The sequence below is a fragment of the Lepidochelys kempii genome, chromosome 3, assembly GCF_965140265.1.
Source record: "Lepidochelys kempii isolate rLepKem1 chromosome 3, rLepKem1.hap2, whole genome shotgun sequence".
NCBI lineage: Eukaryota > Metazoa > Chordata > Testudines > Cheloniidae > Lepidochelys > Lepidochelys kempii.
In genome coordinates this window covers 114,068,353-114,084,999 of record NC_133258.1, presented here as the reverse complement: position 1 = coordinate 114,084,999, position 16,647 = coordinate 114,068,353, and the positions used below count along the sequence as shown (strand labels likewise).

The 16,647-nt window shown below is 38.6% G+C and overlaps 1 protein-coding gene across 10 annotated transcripts in view; it reads right to left on the bottom strand.

Moving 5' to 3' along the window:
• Window positions 1-16,647, bottom strand: part of PLEKHG1 (pleckstrin homology and RhoGEF domain containing G1) — a 215,355-nt gene that overhangs the window by 10,872 nt on the left and 187,836 nt on the right. For all 10 annotated transcript variants that reach the window (XM_073337635.1, XM_073337636.1, XM_073337634.1 and 7 more), the window contains 10 exons: window positions 16,495-16,626; window positions 13,302-13,484; window positions 13,110-13,205; window positions 12,793-12,879; window positions 8,618-8,651; window positions 7,294-7,389; window positions 4,782-4,820; window positions 3,569-3,591; window positions 2,463-2,681; window positions 818-934 (listed from right to left, as the gene is read on the bottom strand). In XM_073337635.1, the coding sequence (XP_073193736.1) occupies window positions 818-934; window positions 2,463-2,681; window positions 3,569-3,591; window positions 4,782-4,820; window positions 7,294-7,389; window positions 8,618-8,651; window positions 12,793-12,879; window positions 13,110-13,205; window positions 13,302-13,484; window positions 16,495-16,626 (1,026 nt within the window). The remainder of the gene's footprint in view (window positions 1-817; window positions 935-2,462; window positions 2,682-3,568; window positions 3,592-4,781; window positions 4,821-7,293; window positions 7,390-8,617; window positions 8,652-12,792; window positions 12,880-13,109; window positions 13,206-13,301; window positions 13,485-16,494; window positions 16,627-16,647) is intronic.

The window sequence follows — 16,647 nt, the reverse complement described above, 5'->3', positions numbered from 1 at the left end:
TTTTCCGTGATAGTTTCATCATTTTATGACTCTTCACTGGATTCTTTCCAAAATATCAATGACTTCATTTTTAAGAGGTGGCTAAAACTTTGCAAAGTATGTCAAGGATGTTCTAAAGCTGCATGGGCTTGATCCTGCATGTTACTTAATACCCTGAGAGATGCTGCACACCCTAAGCTCCCACTGACTTTATGCTTGAAGAATTAAGAATATACTTTAGTGCTTTGCTGAATCAGGCCTTTCATGGGAGTTTGATACTCATTACCTTGCAGGACTGAGTCCTTTAAAAGAAAGTACAGTATTATCTACCAGGTGTTCAGCCTCCCAATATTACATCAAGCTGTTTTGTAATAGCATCAGATTAGTGGGTGTATCTAGTAATCATCATCTTCAGACGGAAGATTCTGCACTAAAATGTTTAGTATTTATTTTTAGACAATAGGATTAAAATTTAAATTAAATAACGTAAAACTGTAGTGCATACAAAATAGCACTTTGGAGTGATAATTTTATTAGTATTCCTTTACATTAAAACTAAGTAAATGTTCATTTTCTTTTAAGATCACATATTGTGAAATACCTGCAGTTTGTTGGAGTCATTATTTTTACAGATTTTACTTCTTACTCTTTTAAAGTGTATTTAAGCTTTAGGGAAAGCATTTCTGAGCAGAAGACATTACTTAGATATGACAATTTTAGTTTTATCTACATCTGTCCATTTAGAAAGATACATATAGATGCCTATGACATAGCTATGATACACAGAGATGTAACAAAATAAGAGAGAATCAGGCCTGACGCATTTAGTTTTAAATACCTGCATTTCACATTTGTTGAGATTAACACTTCTTCGCTTTTCAACATTTTCAGCAGCTTGGCTATTAAGTCTTTTTCTACCTCCTTTTGGTTTTTGCTGTGAATTTTGTTGTGTGCCCTGTGATTAAAAAAATAAAGGGTATATTACGATCTATGGTTCTTTGAAAAGCAGTGTATTTAGTCACAGCCAAATGTGGGAAATGCCAGAGTTCAACATGAAGCAACTAAATCAGAATTTGCAGTGGAAGAGACATTTTCTTGTGCTATCCCTTTTGTGTTGCTAGATATCAGAGACCGCATTCATTACAGAATGTTACTTGCCTCCAGAATTCACAATAAAATTCTCAGAGCAATGCAGTTTACCATGGCCTGGCAGGCAGCAGGCTCAGGGAAGAGTTTTCAGAGTGGGCTCTGTTATAGCACGTTCTTACCAGAGCACCCTCTGCAGCACAACCACCTCTCAGCCTTAGTTTCCCAGCTGCTCTTCCATTGCTCCACCCACCTCCAACACCTTTCTGGGTTGCAGAACTTAGCCCTCCAGCTAGGTCGCTTATAGATCTATACCTGCTGGGCACTCAAAGTCCAAAACAAGTACAAAATAAACTCTTCCCTTTCTTCCGGAAGATCCACAAGTCCTCCCTAGCCCCTGGCCCGAGCCAGCCTTCTCTCTGACAGTGAGAGCCCTACGTCAGCTCTCTCTCTCTGCCTGCTCCTTCCAAGCCTCTCCCTGGAAACCTGCCTCCAGCTCCAGGTGGTTCACTTTAGGCTAACTGGGCCTTCAGCAGCCCATTAACCCCTTCCTTCCATGCCTGGAGGCTTGTGTGCCCCATTGTAAACTTCTTTATGTAATGATGAGTAGCTCAATTTAAAACCATGAGTGCCTAGACATATCTCCAAATAACATATCTGGCCACTCAAATTGGTATTTAAGACTACTGGATGGGTATTTATGTTCCCTAGCATAGATTATAGCAATCAAGTGTGGGATTTGGACACCTTATTAACATGTCCACGTTTAAAAACTGGGGCCTACAGTCATTCAGAACAGCTGCACATGCATGAAGATATCCCGTAGAGTGGAAAGGATACCATCTGTACAATGAACGTAATGGTAGCCAATCACCTTCTTTAACAGTATAAATTAAGTGCATACAGTGACAAGCACCAGAGCAATAAGAAGATAGTTCTGTACAATGAGTAAAAATAGCAGCATTTACATCAAAGGCAATCTGGAGGAGTAGAAAAGACTGAGTAAAAACAAACTTTGTCGGCATAAGTGCCCAGGTCCTCTGCATAGGGGTGAATTTCACCCCCAGAATGTAGTCCAGAAAGAACTCAGTTTCTTTCTCTCTTGGATTGCAACAAAGGATTGATGATGTCTAAATGCAAATGCTCATTTTGGATGTTGCTGTCATTATGGCTACCATGTTCCACATTTGAAACTCCTAAAACTCTACTGCCAAAGCTCAATGAATATTTGGGATACATCCCATGGCTTAAGCAACAATACTTAGAAGCAGCAGCAGTAGTAAGCAATATATCTACACCTTTAAATGGGCATTAGTACAACATTTACTCTGCCACATGATAGTTTTGTGAATAAATTTATGCCCCCCCACCCCACACACACAAAGCAAAGAGATTACCTGTTCACACTCTTCCTCATCATCAGCATCTATCTGTTCTGTAGCACATGGGTGGAGATTTTCATCTTGATCACTGCTGTAGGCTGGTTCAATGGACCCTTGAAATTCATTGACAAGCCCACTGAGATTCAATGAACCTTTTTTCCTAGAACTGAGCAGGGCTTCACTTGATCCCAGTTTGGCAGCCTGAGAAAGTAGGGCTCCTTCAATACTGCTCCGCTAAAAAAAAAAAAAAAAGTAAGTATCCCCTTTATGTTTATATTTTAACATGCCATGATCAACATTTATTTATGCTTCACAATAAAAATCACAAACAAAGCCCCAAAATACAACATAAGTTTTTGCTGCATTCATCTGTACCTAAGGGAAACATAAAAGAAAAGGACTTGAATTGATCACTAAGCTTTCCACCTGTGATATATAGGGATCATATGATATACTCTGTAAAAGGACTGTGAAAAATGGCATAATGGTGTTTGATGCTACTGTGTCTCAATGATGCCAGATAAAATGTGCTCCATTTGCATGTAAAAACATTTTTTCCCCTAAGTGTCAGACCTGCTAACTTAGCCTAAGATCTGAAACTCACGACAAGTCTTTCCTGCTTCAATTAGAATGCCATTAACAATTCTTATTGCAAATGGACAATGGCTTATTGAGCGTACTCCTCCATATTGACTCAGCATGGCTAACAGGAGTAATGTGTATTACAAGCTTATTTTTGGCAGAAATGTAACATGTGACTTGAAATGTATACAAGTAGCAGAACTGCCAAAAAAAGATGCCATCTTTGCATAGCACTTTAGTTATCCTAACTGCATTTTTAAAAGTATATTTACATTATAGATTTATTGCACTGTATCATAAAATCTAGGCACGCAGACATGTATCAATCAAGTTCTATTCATTAGGTATCGCTGAAATAAAATTTGTACTTCTTTATAATGTAATTGGAGAGTCTCTGAAATGTATTTTTCTTGTATCCTATTTAAAACCAATAAAGCACAATACATTCTGAAAGTTTTATAGTTATTAAGTATTCTGGATTCAAACAACCCCATGTACTATTTCAATCTACTGAGATATGGAATACAAAAAGGACTTACCTTGTGCATCTCTGGACTTATTTCTGAAAATATATACAAAAATATGTACAGCATGATAAATAATCACAGAGGTGTCAGTTTGTGCCACTTTATTAATGTTACATTAATATTTCAACTCTGAATCCTGTTTTCTAAGATTTAGAATTAAATTTTTTTAGTGCTAAAGCCTTACTTTCCCCACAAATAGAATTAAATAAATAATAAATACAGTTAAAAATATTAATTTTATTGTTGCCCCTTTTTGACCTGAATGGCTGTCCAAGCCTGGGGTCTTCCAGCTGGAAACAGAAACTGATGGAGTCTGGTATGTCCTTTGATGCTATCTTTATTTGCAAGGAATGTACAAAGTCCTAATTCTCCAAATGCAGGAGGAACCAACAGCAGCTAGACCCCCAAGTATCTTCAGCCAACAGCGAACCCAAAGCGCTCTAGCTTCCCCCCCCCCCGTCATACACCATGCTCAGAGGCTACTGCTTGGCCTTCTTGCTTTTTGCTGTGGCCTCACAGAACAGAGAGAGTATTCTCATTATCTGTGTTCTGCCTCCAACCCCCCCACCTCTAACACAAATCAACACTCAACAAAATTCCTCTGCCCATGCAGTCCAGAAACTCCTGGGCATGTTCACAAACCATTTTGTCTTAGGCTGGGGGTGGGGGTGAGGGGGAGGAGAGGGGGCAGCGCTTGTGATTAATTTATCCTGACAATGATGTTTATTGAAAGGTGTGTTCACACCCTGTCTCCAAGAGGTTTGTGTTACCAGTCTCTCTCGGCATAACATTATGATGAATCCCAATTAAGTTCCTGATCCTGTAAACACATGAATAACTGTATGTATGTGGGACTATTTACTTGCTTCAGTGTTTGCAGGATCAGGCCTAAACATGGAAATTCAAAGATAAGGATAATACACTAACTCATTTTGCTTTCTCTGCATTGCAGTTTTCTCAAGGCTGAGGTTGCATACTATGGACAAGATAGACAGCTGATGTAAATCAGTGCAACTCCATTACCTTTAACTACATCTGTCTACAAAAGCTGAGGGTCCAGCTCTACAAGTGCTGTAAACTAAGCACAATGGGAAGAGTCATGAAGAAGATGATTGTACATCTTTGAATTCCATTATGTTAGTTTACCTAATTTATGGTATATACTGCTTAGTGTGTTGATTTTTTACTGTTAATAGCATATGCTATTGGATACAATATAACTTACCACTTGGCTTCATAACTTTATGGACTCTGGATGAAGGTTCTGAAAGGATACACATAGTTAACCCTACAGTGTTCCAAATAAAGTTACTGGTATCTTGGCCAACATTTTAAAAAATGCATGCCAAAATTTAAGCTCCTGAGTCCATACATAGGGACCTTGGGTTGGATAATGGGACTTGTGCTCCTAAATCACGCAGGTGATTTTGAAAATCCTGTCCCTTAGGAACTAGCATGGTTTGCATCAGTACTGAGCACACAACTGAAGTCAATGTATGAGTTTGAAATCTGTGGGAGTTGCTTAGCATTTCTGAAAATGAAGCCACTTGTTTAGGTGCCTAAATTTGTACTTAGGAGCCTAATTTGAGGCCTCCACTTTTGAAAATCTTGGTCTAAATTGCTGGAGATTTATTGCTCTATTAGAAACATTTGGTGAGATTTGTAGTTTAGTATAGGTTGAAAGTATAAGTATTGAGTGTTCCAAACAGGACCATTCAGTTACTATTTCACATTGTCAATGTAATCTTATACCTTGGAAACATTATATAGAAGATTCTGCTTGAAAAACAACTGAAAATCTTTATTGACTTGATTGTTTCTCAGTGGTAATTGTTGCTTTATGTTAAGTCACTATATCAATATTCCTGCAAACTATACTTAAATGACTTGGTATAAACTGAATATTACATTTCTCAGATCTACTTGATCACTGTCTCTTAATATTTAATTAAGTAGTTGAAGATAGACATAATAAAAAGTTAGGATGCAAAACTGGTCAAACTATGTAAACATTTTAACTGCAGCAAGAAAAACAATAAATAACCAGGAAAGGTTATTAAAGATGAAAAAAGACCAACAGTACCATTTATCAAATCTCTAGCCTTCAGAAGGCTGATAGGATTCTGATTTTAAAACAACAGGCTAAATGTAATTAAGGTAAAAACAGGTTCCAAGGTATTTATTATTCACCTTTTTAAAAAATAAGCATGTCAGCATTACATAAAGTACTTGGCTTTCTGATATATGCATAAATAAATAAATACACACCCACAAACATCCATTGTTTTTTAAAGTGTGCAGTTTGGATTTTATGGTAACGTAATAAAATCAAATGGCACATATACCATAAGACTATCAAAACAACCTGTTAAAAGATACCCATATTTTTTCTCTACCCAATCCATGAGTGTTTTACTATGGCTTTAAAATCTCACTTTGCCATGACACTTGGCAATATACATCCTAGATGTGGAAATATGCAGCTTCATTTGAAACCCACCGTCACCTCACAAAAAAATTTAGCTGTAAGTAATGTATGTGTGTGTGTGTGTCTCTCTCTCTCTCACACACATACACACACCCCCCTCAAGAGAGGCATCTATCACTTTCAAATATACTTGGCACTGAAAAGACTCAAGTTCAGTTGTTTTTTTGAAATTTTAGTTTAGTTTAATTTTTGGCACATTCCTACTTTTCTTCTATGTTCAGTAGATAGAAATAATATTTTGTCTTTCTATAGTACCTTCTAAGAATCTCAAGTTACCCCTCAAACATTAACTAACTTTTACAATACCTGTGTGAAGTGAGCAGTATTAAATCCCACTGTATAAACTGTATGAGATTAAGTGACAAGCTTAAGGTTACTATGGTACAGTCAGGAATGGAACCCAGGTCTTCTGGTTCCCAGTCTTGTGTCTTATAAACCACAGAGCTTTCTCCTCATCATTCTCCAAAAACCTCTTAAACTAGGCTAGTAGCTTGTGAGGAAAGACGAAAAAAACCAAAAATCCACACACACTTTATTATGTGTTTGAGTGTATGTGTTTTGAGTTTGAAGGAGCAAAACTGATAAATAGAACAAACTGGAAATTTTTCAGTGGACCATTTTTCTGCCAGAAAATCCCATTTGTACCAGTGGGAATGTCCAATTACTACAGAAACAAGGCAGGTTTTCCCATGAAAACCTGCCTGCCAACCAGATTTTGAAACCTGCCAGCTTGCCTGCCCAGCTCCACAGGAACCTGGGTTCCCAGCTCCTCAACAGCCAGCCAGCCAGCCTCCTGGTTCCTCCTCAGTAGCCTGCTCTCTGCTGTTGTTAGCCCAGGAACAGCGCTGCTGGACAGGGACCTGGAACAGTATTTTTCCATCACGGAATATTCCCTTTTGCCAGAAATTCTGAGATTTGAGGTTTTGTTCTGATTCAGAATCAAACAAAATCTCCAACACTCAGAATTTCTGATGGGATGGATGGTGCTTTCTGGCCGGCTCTACTGATAATTTTATTTCAATAGGGATAATTATAGATTAGGAGTTACCTACTGATTGCAAACAAACATGACAATCTGTTGGAGGCAATACATTTCAGTTTTAAAACAGCAATCAGTGGAGGGCATTTTCTTTTCACATAATGCCTCTTACAGTAACTCAATCTTTGCCCCCTTCCATGCTATGTATAATTTGAAAACATTTAAATACATTTTCCTTTAGCTTTCTTTGACAGTACACATTTTAATCACCTGACTTCCTTCTCACCCTCCGTGGGGTAAGACCTTCTTTAGAATTATGTGATGCTTTCATTTCTCCCTCTGGAGTATAGTGGAATCCTGGATGATCTATAAAATAATCAGAGGCATCAATAAACGTTAAGTATTATTTGACGTGTCACATCAGCACTTCTGGGAAGGGTTTACCTTCATTTTGTGTCTTACATTGTGGAACATACTTTGTCAGAGCTGCACAAATAACTGATAATGGTAGTTGTAGTGTTACCAATTAGCTACTGAAAAAACATTACATATTTAATACTACTTTACCAATGGATTGCTAACACAACAATATTGTTGCACAATTACCATGTCTAACTTAATCTGGATGTGTGTACTGCAGTCACAGACAGTGCCCTCCTGTCCCATTTCCCACAAAAAAAATATGAGTCTGATCTGCTCCAAGGTTTCCTGGGCATTTAGCTATATTGTGTTTAAATCTATAATTGGAGTGAATTTTACTAACTTACCAGAGATTTCTAATAACATAGGGGACAGGAAGAGCTGGTCAGACCATATCATTAGTAAAAGCAGAAAGCAAGAGAGATAAAAAAAGACAGGGTACAGAGGGGATTGGGTTCATCTTCGAACATTAGCAACATCTTAGGCTAACATTACCTAACTCTGGCATGGGATGGACACACATGCGCACACATCCCTCAAAAATATTCATGGAAGAGAACTCTGGAGGAAAGGGAAACTCTGTCAGGGTCCCATTATGGGGTTTTCTTGAGGTGGTTCTTTGGGTGCAATTGCCTCCTGTTGAATACCCTACAATTCTACCCTCATATCTTTCTAGTCTGCAAGAGAGCAAGGCCATCCATGAGGAAGCCTCATACCTCCCTGGTGGCTCTGTCTGGATTCCAGACTGCTATATTACCAGAGAATCCCTAGTAGCAGCTCCCCCATGATGCCTGCTTTCATAGGTTTGCCAGCGTGCAGAAGAGACAGAAGTATGAAAGCCTCAAATGGCATTTAACTTATTCTCAGCTTTTCCATGGGTCCTGGCCAGGAGGAGATAACATTGCTAAAGCAGCTGACCAACCACACCCTGTCTCTGTTCAGAATAAGAAAGAGCCAGATGGAGTGGTCCATCGGAGGCTGATCTAACCTTCCCGTTTACTATCAGCCACATCCTGTTGGTTGCTGAGTGGCCTCAACTCCCACTAATCTGCACAGAATCAAGCCTTATTTTAAGGAACATACACACAGGTTTCTTGTATTTTAGATGAAATCTAAAGAATATGTAGCTAAAGATGAATGGTTGAAAAAATTATAGTGAAAGAAAAAAACTTACGTATGGCATCCATTTCTAGAATTGCCTGCTTGGCCTGAAAGATATAAATTGTGCAAAACCAGGTCACACAATACAAATATGCTAAGTAATGTCACATGACACATACAGGAGCTCAACAATTAAAATGTATTTCTACTCAATAAACATTATAAGCAATTTTTCTTTGGTCACTTTATATACAGTTTAGATCAGGGATTCTCAAACTAGGGGTCATGACCCCTCAGGGAGTTGCAAGTATTATGTGTGTGTGTGGGGGGGTTGCAAACGGTCAGCCTTCACCCCCCAAACCCCACTTTGCCTCCAGAATTTATAATATAAACATATAACGTTTGTTTATATGTAACATATTTGTTACATATAAACAAATGTGTTTTTAATTTATAAGGGTGGTGGGGGGGTGTCACACTCAGAGGTTTGCTGTGTGAAAGGGGTCACCAATACAAAAGTTTGAGAACCTCTGGTGTGGATGGTTCCACACACTACACATTATACTGGACTAGCATTTTACTCTTCCAAGTTTAGTAAAATAAATTTTCCAGGTAGCAAGTAACAACTGCTGCTGTTCACTGTACAGGTTCCACCACAATTTCCCTTACCACCCACCACTCCAGCACTGCCAAGGGAGCAGTGAATGGCTACACTGTATTAGCTGGGTATCTTTCTAGTGTGAGGAAATACCAGCAGGTGTGAAGCTGGCATACCTGATTACATTAGCCCCTCTAGTGAGTATTTTGAGAACACGTAGCCCTTTGGCTAGATTTGGCTTGGCAGACAGACCCTTATGGGATTGTTGTCAGCTGGTGGAATTTAGAGCAGCCCAAAGGCTGCTCCAACCTCTGCTGGGACCAGCACACAACTGATATCAGAATCAGGGAGCTGTACTAATTCTCTAACAGCTCCTCCCACTACCTACCGCATCTGCTGTGTTCAGAATCTAAAACATAATTTGGGGATTCTAAATATATGTCCATTTGAATGTGAATGCTTTCTGGAATCTTGAGAGTTATAACAAAAAAAAAATCCAAAAAAATTAAATTGGAAAACTACTCATTTGTTAAGAGGAGAAAATTTATTGTGTGCCATGAAAAACAAGTATCAACATTGCTCCCGCTAAGCAATTTCTAACCAGATTTATTTTTTAAATTATTTTTTGGATGTCATCTGCCCTAGAGACAAGTACCACCACCAAAAATTAATATTTTATTACTGTTTAAATAGCAAAGTCAATATCCCAAGACTTTTCCTGTGTTAACATGTTTCTAAAGAAAAAAATATCATTGGACATATAAGCCAAAAAAATAAAAATACATAAATAAATAGCTTAGAGTGTTTGCATTGATAAGGATGCAGTCCAGTTATTTTCCACTAGGTGTCATGAATTGACTACCACTAATATGTGAAAAGATGCGGGGGAGGGAAGGTGGAGGGGAATCAGCAGGTGTGAGTAGACACTAGATATTTATTTTATTTGAAAAAAGAAAAGGAGTACTTGTGGCACCTTAGAGACTAACAAATTTATTTGAGCATAAGCTTTTGTGAGCTACAGCTCACTTCATCAGATGCATTCAGTGGAAAATACAGTGGGGAGATTTATATACACAGAGAACATGAAACAATGGGTGTTACCATACACACTGTAGGGAGAGTAATCAGGTAAGGTGAGCTATTACCAGCAGGAGAGCCGGGGGCGGGGGAACCTTTTGTAGTGATAATCAAGGTGGGCCATTTCCAGCAGTTGACAAGAACATCTGAGGAACAGTGGGGGGAGGGAGGGTAGCGGGAAGGGGGGGGAATAAACATGGGGAAATAGGCTTGAATAGAGACTGGGAGTGGATGGGTCCTTATACAAAGTAAAACTAAGTTAATTGTATCCAGTTTGCAAATTAATTCCAATTCAGCAGTCTCTCATTGGAGTCTGTTTTTGAAGTTTTTTTGTTGAAGAATTGCCACTTTTAGGTCTGTAATCAAGTGACCAAAGAGACTGAAGTGTTCTCCAACTGGTTTTTGAATGTTATAATTCTTGACATCTGATTTGTGTCCATTTATTCTTTTACGTAGAGACTGTCCAGTTTGGCCAATGTACATGGCAGAGGGGCATTGCTGGCACATGATGGCATATAGCACATTGGTAGATGTGCAGGTGAACGAGCCTCTGATAGTGTGGCTGATGCGATTAGGCCCTATGATGGTGTCCCCTGAATAGATATGTGGACACAGTTGGCAACGGGCTTTGTTGCAAGGATAGGTTCCTGGGTTAGTGGTTCTGTTGTGCGGTTGCTGGTGAGTATTTGCTTCAGGTTGGGGGGCTGTCTGTAAGCAAGGACTGGCCTGTCTCCCAAGATCTGTGAGAGTGATGGGTTGTCCTTCAAGATAGGTTTTAGATCCTTGATGATGCGTTGGAGAGGTTTTAGTTGGGGGCTGAAGGTGATGGCTAGTGGCGTTCTGCTATTTTCTTTGTTGGGCCTGTCCTGTAGTAGGTGACTTCTGGGTACTCTTCTGGCTCTGTCCATCTGTTTCTTCACTTCAGCAGGTGGGTACTGTAGTTGTAAGAATGCTTGATAGAGATCTTGTAGGTGTTTGTCTCTGTCTGAGGGGTTGGAGCAAATGCGGTTGTATCGTAGAGCTTGGCTGTAGACAATGGATCGTGTGATCTGGATGAAAGCTGGAGGCATGTAGGTAGGCATAGCAGTCAGTAGGTTTCTGGTATAGAGTGGTGTTTATGTGACCATCGCTTATTAGCACCGTAGTGTCCAGGAAGTGGATCTCTTGTGTGGACTGGTCCAGGCTGAGGTTGATGGTGGAATGGAAATTGTTGAAATCATGGTAGAATTCCTCAAGGCCTTCTTTTCCATGGGTCCAGATGATGAAGATGTCATCAATATAGCGCGAGTAGGGGCATTAGGGGACGAGAGCTGAGGAAGCGTTGTTCTAACTCGGCCATAAAAACGTTGGCATACTGTGGGGCCATGCAGGTACCCATAGCAGTGCCGCTGATTTAAAGGTATACATTGTCCCCAAATGTGAAACAGTTATGGGTGAGGACAAAGTCACAAAGTTCAGCCACCAGGTTTGCCGTGACATTGTCGGGGATACTGTTCCTGATGGCTTGTAGTCTATCTTTGTGTGGAATGTTGGTGTAGAGGGCTTCTACATCCATAGTGGCCAGGATGGTGTTTTCAGGAAGATCACCGATGGATTGTAGTTTCCTCAGGAAGTCAGTGGTGTCCCGAAGATAGCTAGGAGTGCTGGTAGCATAGGGCCTGAGGAGGGAGTCTACATAGCCAGACAATCCATAAGTGTAAATTATTTCTCAGGGCTTCAAAGGGATAACTTTAAGATTACTCTTTGTGATACAAGCAACATGTTGTATTTGGGCAGGAGACTTGGGTAGAAAATGTTTTTAAAAATTCTATTAAGGACTAAATAGAGTCTAAGATTAATAAGTAGCTTGGTATAAATGTATCTTATAGTGTGTGTTCAGTTTTCTATTATAATGTTAATTATATTACAAATATGGGACCATATCCTTCCATCAGTTTTTATGCAAAACTGATATTGACTCCAGTGGGTGTTCTACATACAATGACAAGTTCAAGCCCATAGCTTTTTTCTAAAGCCTTGTCATCAGCTGGGTGTAGGCAATTCCAGAAATACATTGCTTGAGCTATACCAAGGTCACTGCACCAATGCAAACCCCCAGAGCAGAAGTACTACACTAGCATAAAAAGTGACTTACATCAGTCCAGTTTACCCCAGTTTTAAACCAAGCTAAATTACACTGATGCAAGTCACTTTTTACACTGGTGCTATGTATCTACACTACAGGTTTACTCTGGTGCAGCTACCCTGGTATAACTACAGGTGCAAAAGGACAAATCCCAGGGTAGACAAAGAGTATGACAAACCGATGAGATTCTAGGTTTCGTGTGCCAACTCCCGTAGATGTTTTTGCTGGAGCTTTTCCCTTTCAGCTTTATGAATCGTCTGAAGATGTAAAAAAATAAAATAAAAAAAACCAAAAAACATATTAACTGAATTCCATTTCATTCACATAGAGAGGACTTTCGATATCAAAAGCTGCTTCCAAATTGTCTTGTGACTGTCTGCTAATAAAAGTGCCTTAAATAATACAAATATTATTATTAATACAAAGATTAGAGAGTTAGTTTATTTACCTTAGCAGGAATTTTAGCAGGGTGATTTTCTAGAATTAATCTCTTCAAGTGAAGAATCCAAAGGCGTTTATCTTGTTGTGATTTAGCCTGTTGTAAAATCATGAGACAGTCAAATTACTCATTACTGTAGCCACTCAGGGATTGGAGACTATAAATACAGGGGTGTACATGAGTACTTAAGGGCAGAAGTTGGCCCCGTTACCACAAATATTAGGGGAGATGGGCTTTAAATACAGCAAATTGGGTGAATGTTTTATTTGACATCATGTATAACAACATGTAAGGTTATGTTCAGAGCAGGGAGGTTTCTGTCATACCTGCACTGTGTGCTGCATCTTGGGGTTTTTGTAGTGGAAGACACTAAAGCTAAGTGGTTCCTTTGGTATTACTTCAACAAGCATGAGATTGCCACACTGTATAGAGAGAAGAGATAGTGAATCACAGAGGAAAGTATAAAGAAAGCTGGAAATTGGTTCAATCAGCACATTAAAATGTGCTCCATGACATACCAATATATGAGCTTTGTATGTAAACATTTCTTCTCTCTTCTTTGTAATAAGCAGCAGTTTGTCAAAGAGGAACAAAGTGCGCTCATTTTTGGCTCGTTGAATGCGGAATGTTCCTTCTAAAACCAGCTCCCCATAGCTAGTGAGATCTGGCCCTTTCCAGTTAGTGAGTAAACTTTGTATCTCCTGAAACAGAGAAAACAATGCACCTTCTGAACAGTATTTTATTAAATGAGTTTTACATTCAAAGTACGATCTACTGAGGACATTAGGACATGTTCTATTTCAACTATAGCTGAGTGAAATTTTTTGACAAAACACTTTTCTGTGAAAAATGAAAATGTACTGACACTAAAACATTTAGCAAATTCATGTTGACTTTGCTTTATTATTTTGGTAAAAAACCTAAGAAAATTCTGAAACTTTTATTTTCAAAATGAAATAGTTTGAATTTTCAGTTCAAAGCAATTTTTAATTTCAAAATTATCTTTAATTTTAATAAAAAACATTTTAAATTGTCAAAATTGAAATGAAATGGTTCAATTTTAACATAACAATGCATTTTGTTCAATCCAAAACTTACTTTATTTTATTTTTCTGTTCAATGAAAATTCATTTTCAGTTCAATCCAAAACAATTTTTGCCTCAATTTTTCAGAATTACCAGCAAACTGAAAAATCTGTTATTAGTTCAGTTCTATTGACAACCTATGTTTAACAATGTAAAATCCCCACGTGACGGCTGTTTAAGGGCCTATGTGAAAAGAGTTAGGGGTCTTCATGGTGGATGATAGGTGTCCACGTTACAAAAACTACCATCACAATTAGTTGAATGGGCACCCTGGTTGCCATTCACAGCAGAGATGACAAGGACTGAAGTGCACGGAGATTGAATTTTGGCAATGTTGCTACCTTGCAGTACCATTACCTGTCCTGTGAAGAACTATAAAACTTCAGTTGCTAGGACTGTTAATCTAGCACTTCTCACCAGCACTAAAAATCACTAACTCTTTTTAGTTGCCCAATTTTGGTCCAATGTTTCTTAATATTCTTTCTCCATGTGATTCTTGTTATTGGTGATTGGCCTAGCAGGGGTTAGATGTAGGCAACCTGGAGAATAAAAAAATAATTTACAAATATGGACTCCAGCTTGCGCTGCTCCCCAACCCAGTCTGAAATGGTCCAGATTTGGTGATCTTCTGGGAAGGCTGCAAAAGACATCTGTTTGACTGGGTTTGGGGAGAAAGCTGAGGGCATGCTTTCTAGATGATAGAAGGGGAGATGACTGGCTGAGTTTCTATTGAATTGATCATTCAACGTGGCCGAGATGTATTTGTGTTGCTAATGGTACGTTCGGGTGACAACATAGTTATTATTTAAATAAAAATAATTAATACATACAAATAAACATAGGTTAGCACAGTGATAGCCTTAAGAAAATGAAGCTCTACACTATTGCGCTCTTCTTTCCTTGTTTCTTCTAGTTCCTTGTTCTCCAACTCCATTGGCATAACTTCTATAAGCATGACATCTAACATGTCAGGTGCTAGTAACCCAGGATTAGACCCCACCAACACTAAGACATTTTCAAAAAATTTCCAACCAAAGCTAGCACTGCTTTAACTCTGGTGGTGATAGCAATGTGGGGGAAAATGTCCCTATTACAGATATGACCCTATAGAATTATATTTCTAAGATAGCACGATTCTGTGGCCTGCGTTGTGCAGGAGGTCAGACTAGATGATCATAACGGTCCCTTCTGACCTTAATATCTATGTATCTATGAGCTTCTTTCAAATAGCACAGTGATTGCTGTACATCTGACAATACATTGAAGCAACATTTCTGGAATATACACAAGACTGTGATTAAAAAACACAATGAATGGAAAAGTTCCAATTTTATCACTTCTCTTTTGTAACTTGTACATCAGTTAAAGTGTACCCCAGAGATCAATTTATCCACTTTGGAAGAGAATTCATGCAGAAATGCAGCCATAGTAGCTGCAGAATTACAGACACTTCATTACATGATAGTACATAGAAGAGACATCAGTACCCATGTAGAACACAGAAATTACGGTTAGAATGACAAACTGAGACGAAAGGTTTTCTCCACTACACATTTACCAGCTCAGACTGTAAATTATTAAACTAAGTTTTCCACAGCATCTAACCAACTTTATTGCCAAGTATTTCAGATATCAATATCCATATTTATGTCAGTGACTTAGGAAAGGTTACATGGACTCAGGGAAGACATTTTAAAATGAATGATCTTTTCTTCATTTATTTATATTCCCCAATTAACATACAAATATGGGATTTAGTGAGCGCCATCTCTGCTCAGAAATACAAGAAACAAAGAATAACTTATAGATCACTTGAATGGGAGATGTCTCCTTCCCCATACCCCTGCTGGTTTCCTTAATACAATAGAAAGTGTATGCGACCCTTTGTGAGAAGGTCTGGAATTAGTGAAACTTTTAGAGGGAATGATGGTTCTTCAAACAAAGTCTGCACAAGAAAATCTACTATAAACTACGGTGACTACCTAGGGTCACTCCCTTTTCAATAAATGCTTCATTGCAGAGTAGCTGGATTTTTTTTTTTATAAGGCATATTGCTGGCTCTGACCACTTCTCTGTATATTTTACACAGCAACTCATAGGCACATACAGCCACACTTCAATAGCTAAGAGGAAGAGACAAAATAAGCAGTAAGATGAGAAATGTCTCAAACCAAACAAAATTAAAAAGGACAAAAGTCTGAAATAGGGAACTACAGGAGTTCTCAACAAAAATATGCCCTGTGGTTAAATAGTAGTGGTGTACAATGGAAGCGTCAGGACGACAGAAAAGTTATCTGTAATTCTGCAAACAAATATTTCACAGGATGCTGCATGTAAGAGATAGTTCATTCTGAGGTTCTTCTGTAGCACCTATGACCAACATTTCTGAGTTCCAACAGACACACTCACAATATTCAACTGGAGTCTAGATATAGCAAATTAAACAAATTTGGAACAAATTAAAACAGAGTAATAGAAAATGCTGATGGCGTATGTATAGAAATATGTATGTAGAAGTAGGTATGTAATAGAAAATGCTGATGGCGTATGTATCAACAGCAAAAGCAAGTCACATAGACAAGAGAAAAAGTTGCCAATAGCCCATGAAATCTCTTTGTGAACTCACCTGTAGCCTGATAGCATGTTCATGTTTCCTCTTCATGTCATTAATATGCCATGCCACTCTCTGCATTGTATCTATGGCATCTAGCACCACATCATAACCCTCAGTGTCCTTATCCAGGTGGTTTTCTATTTCCTAATGAAGAAGCCAATAAGG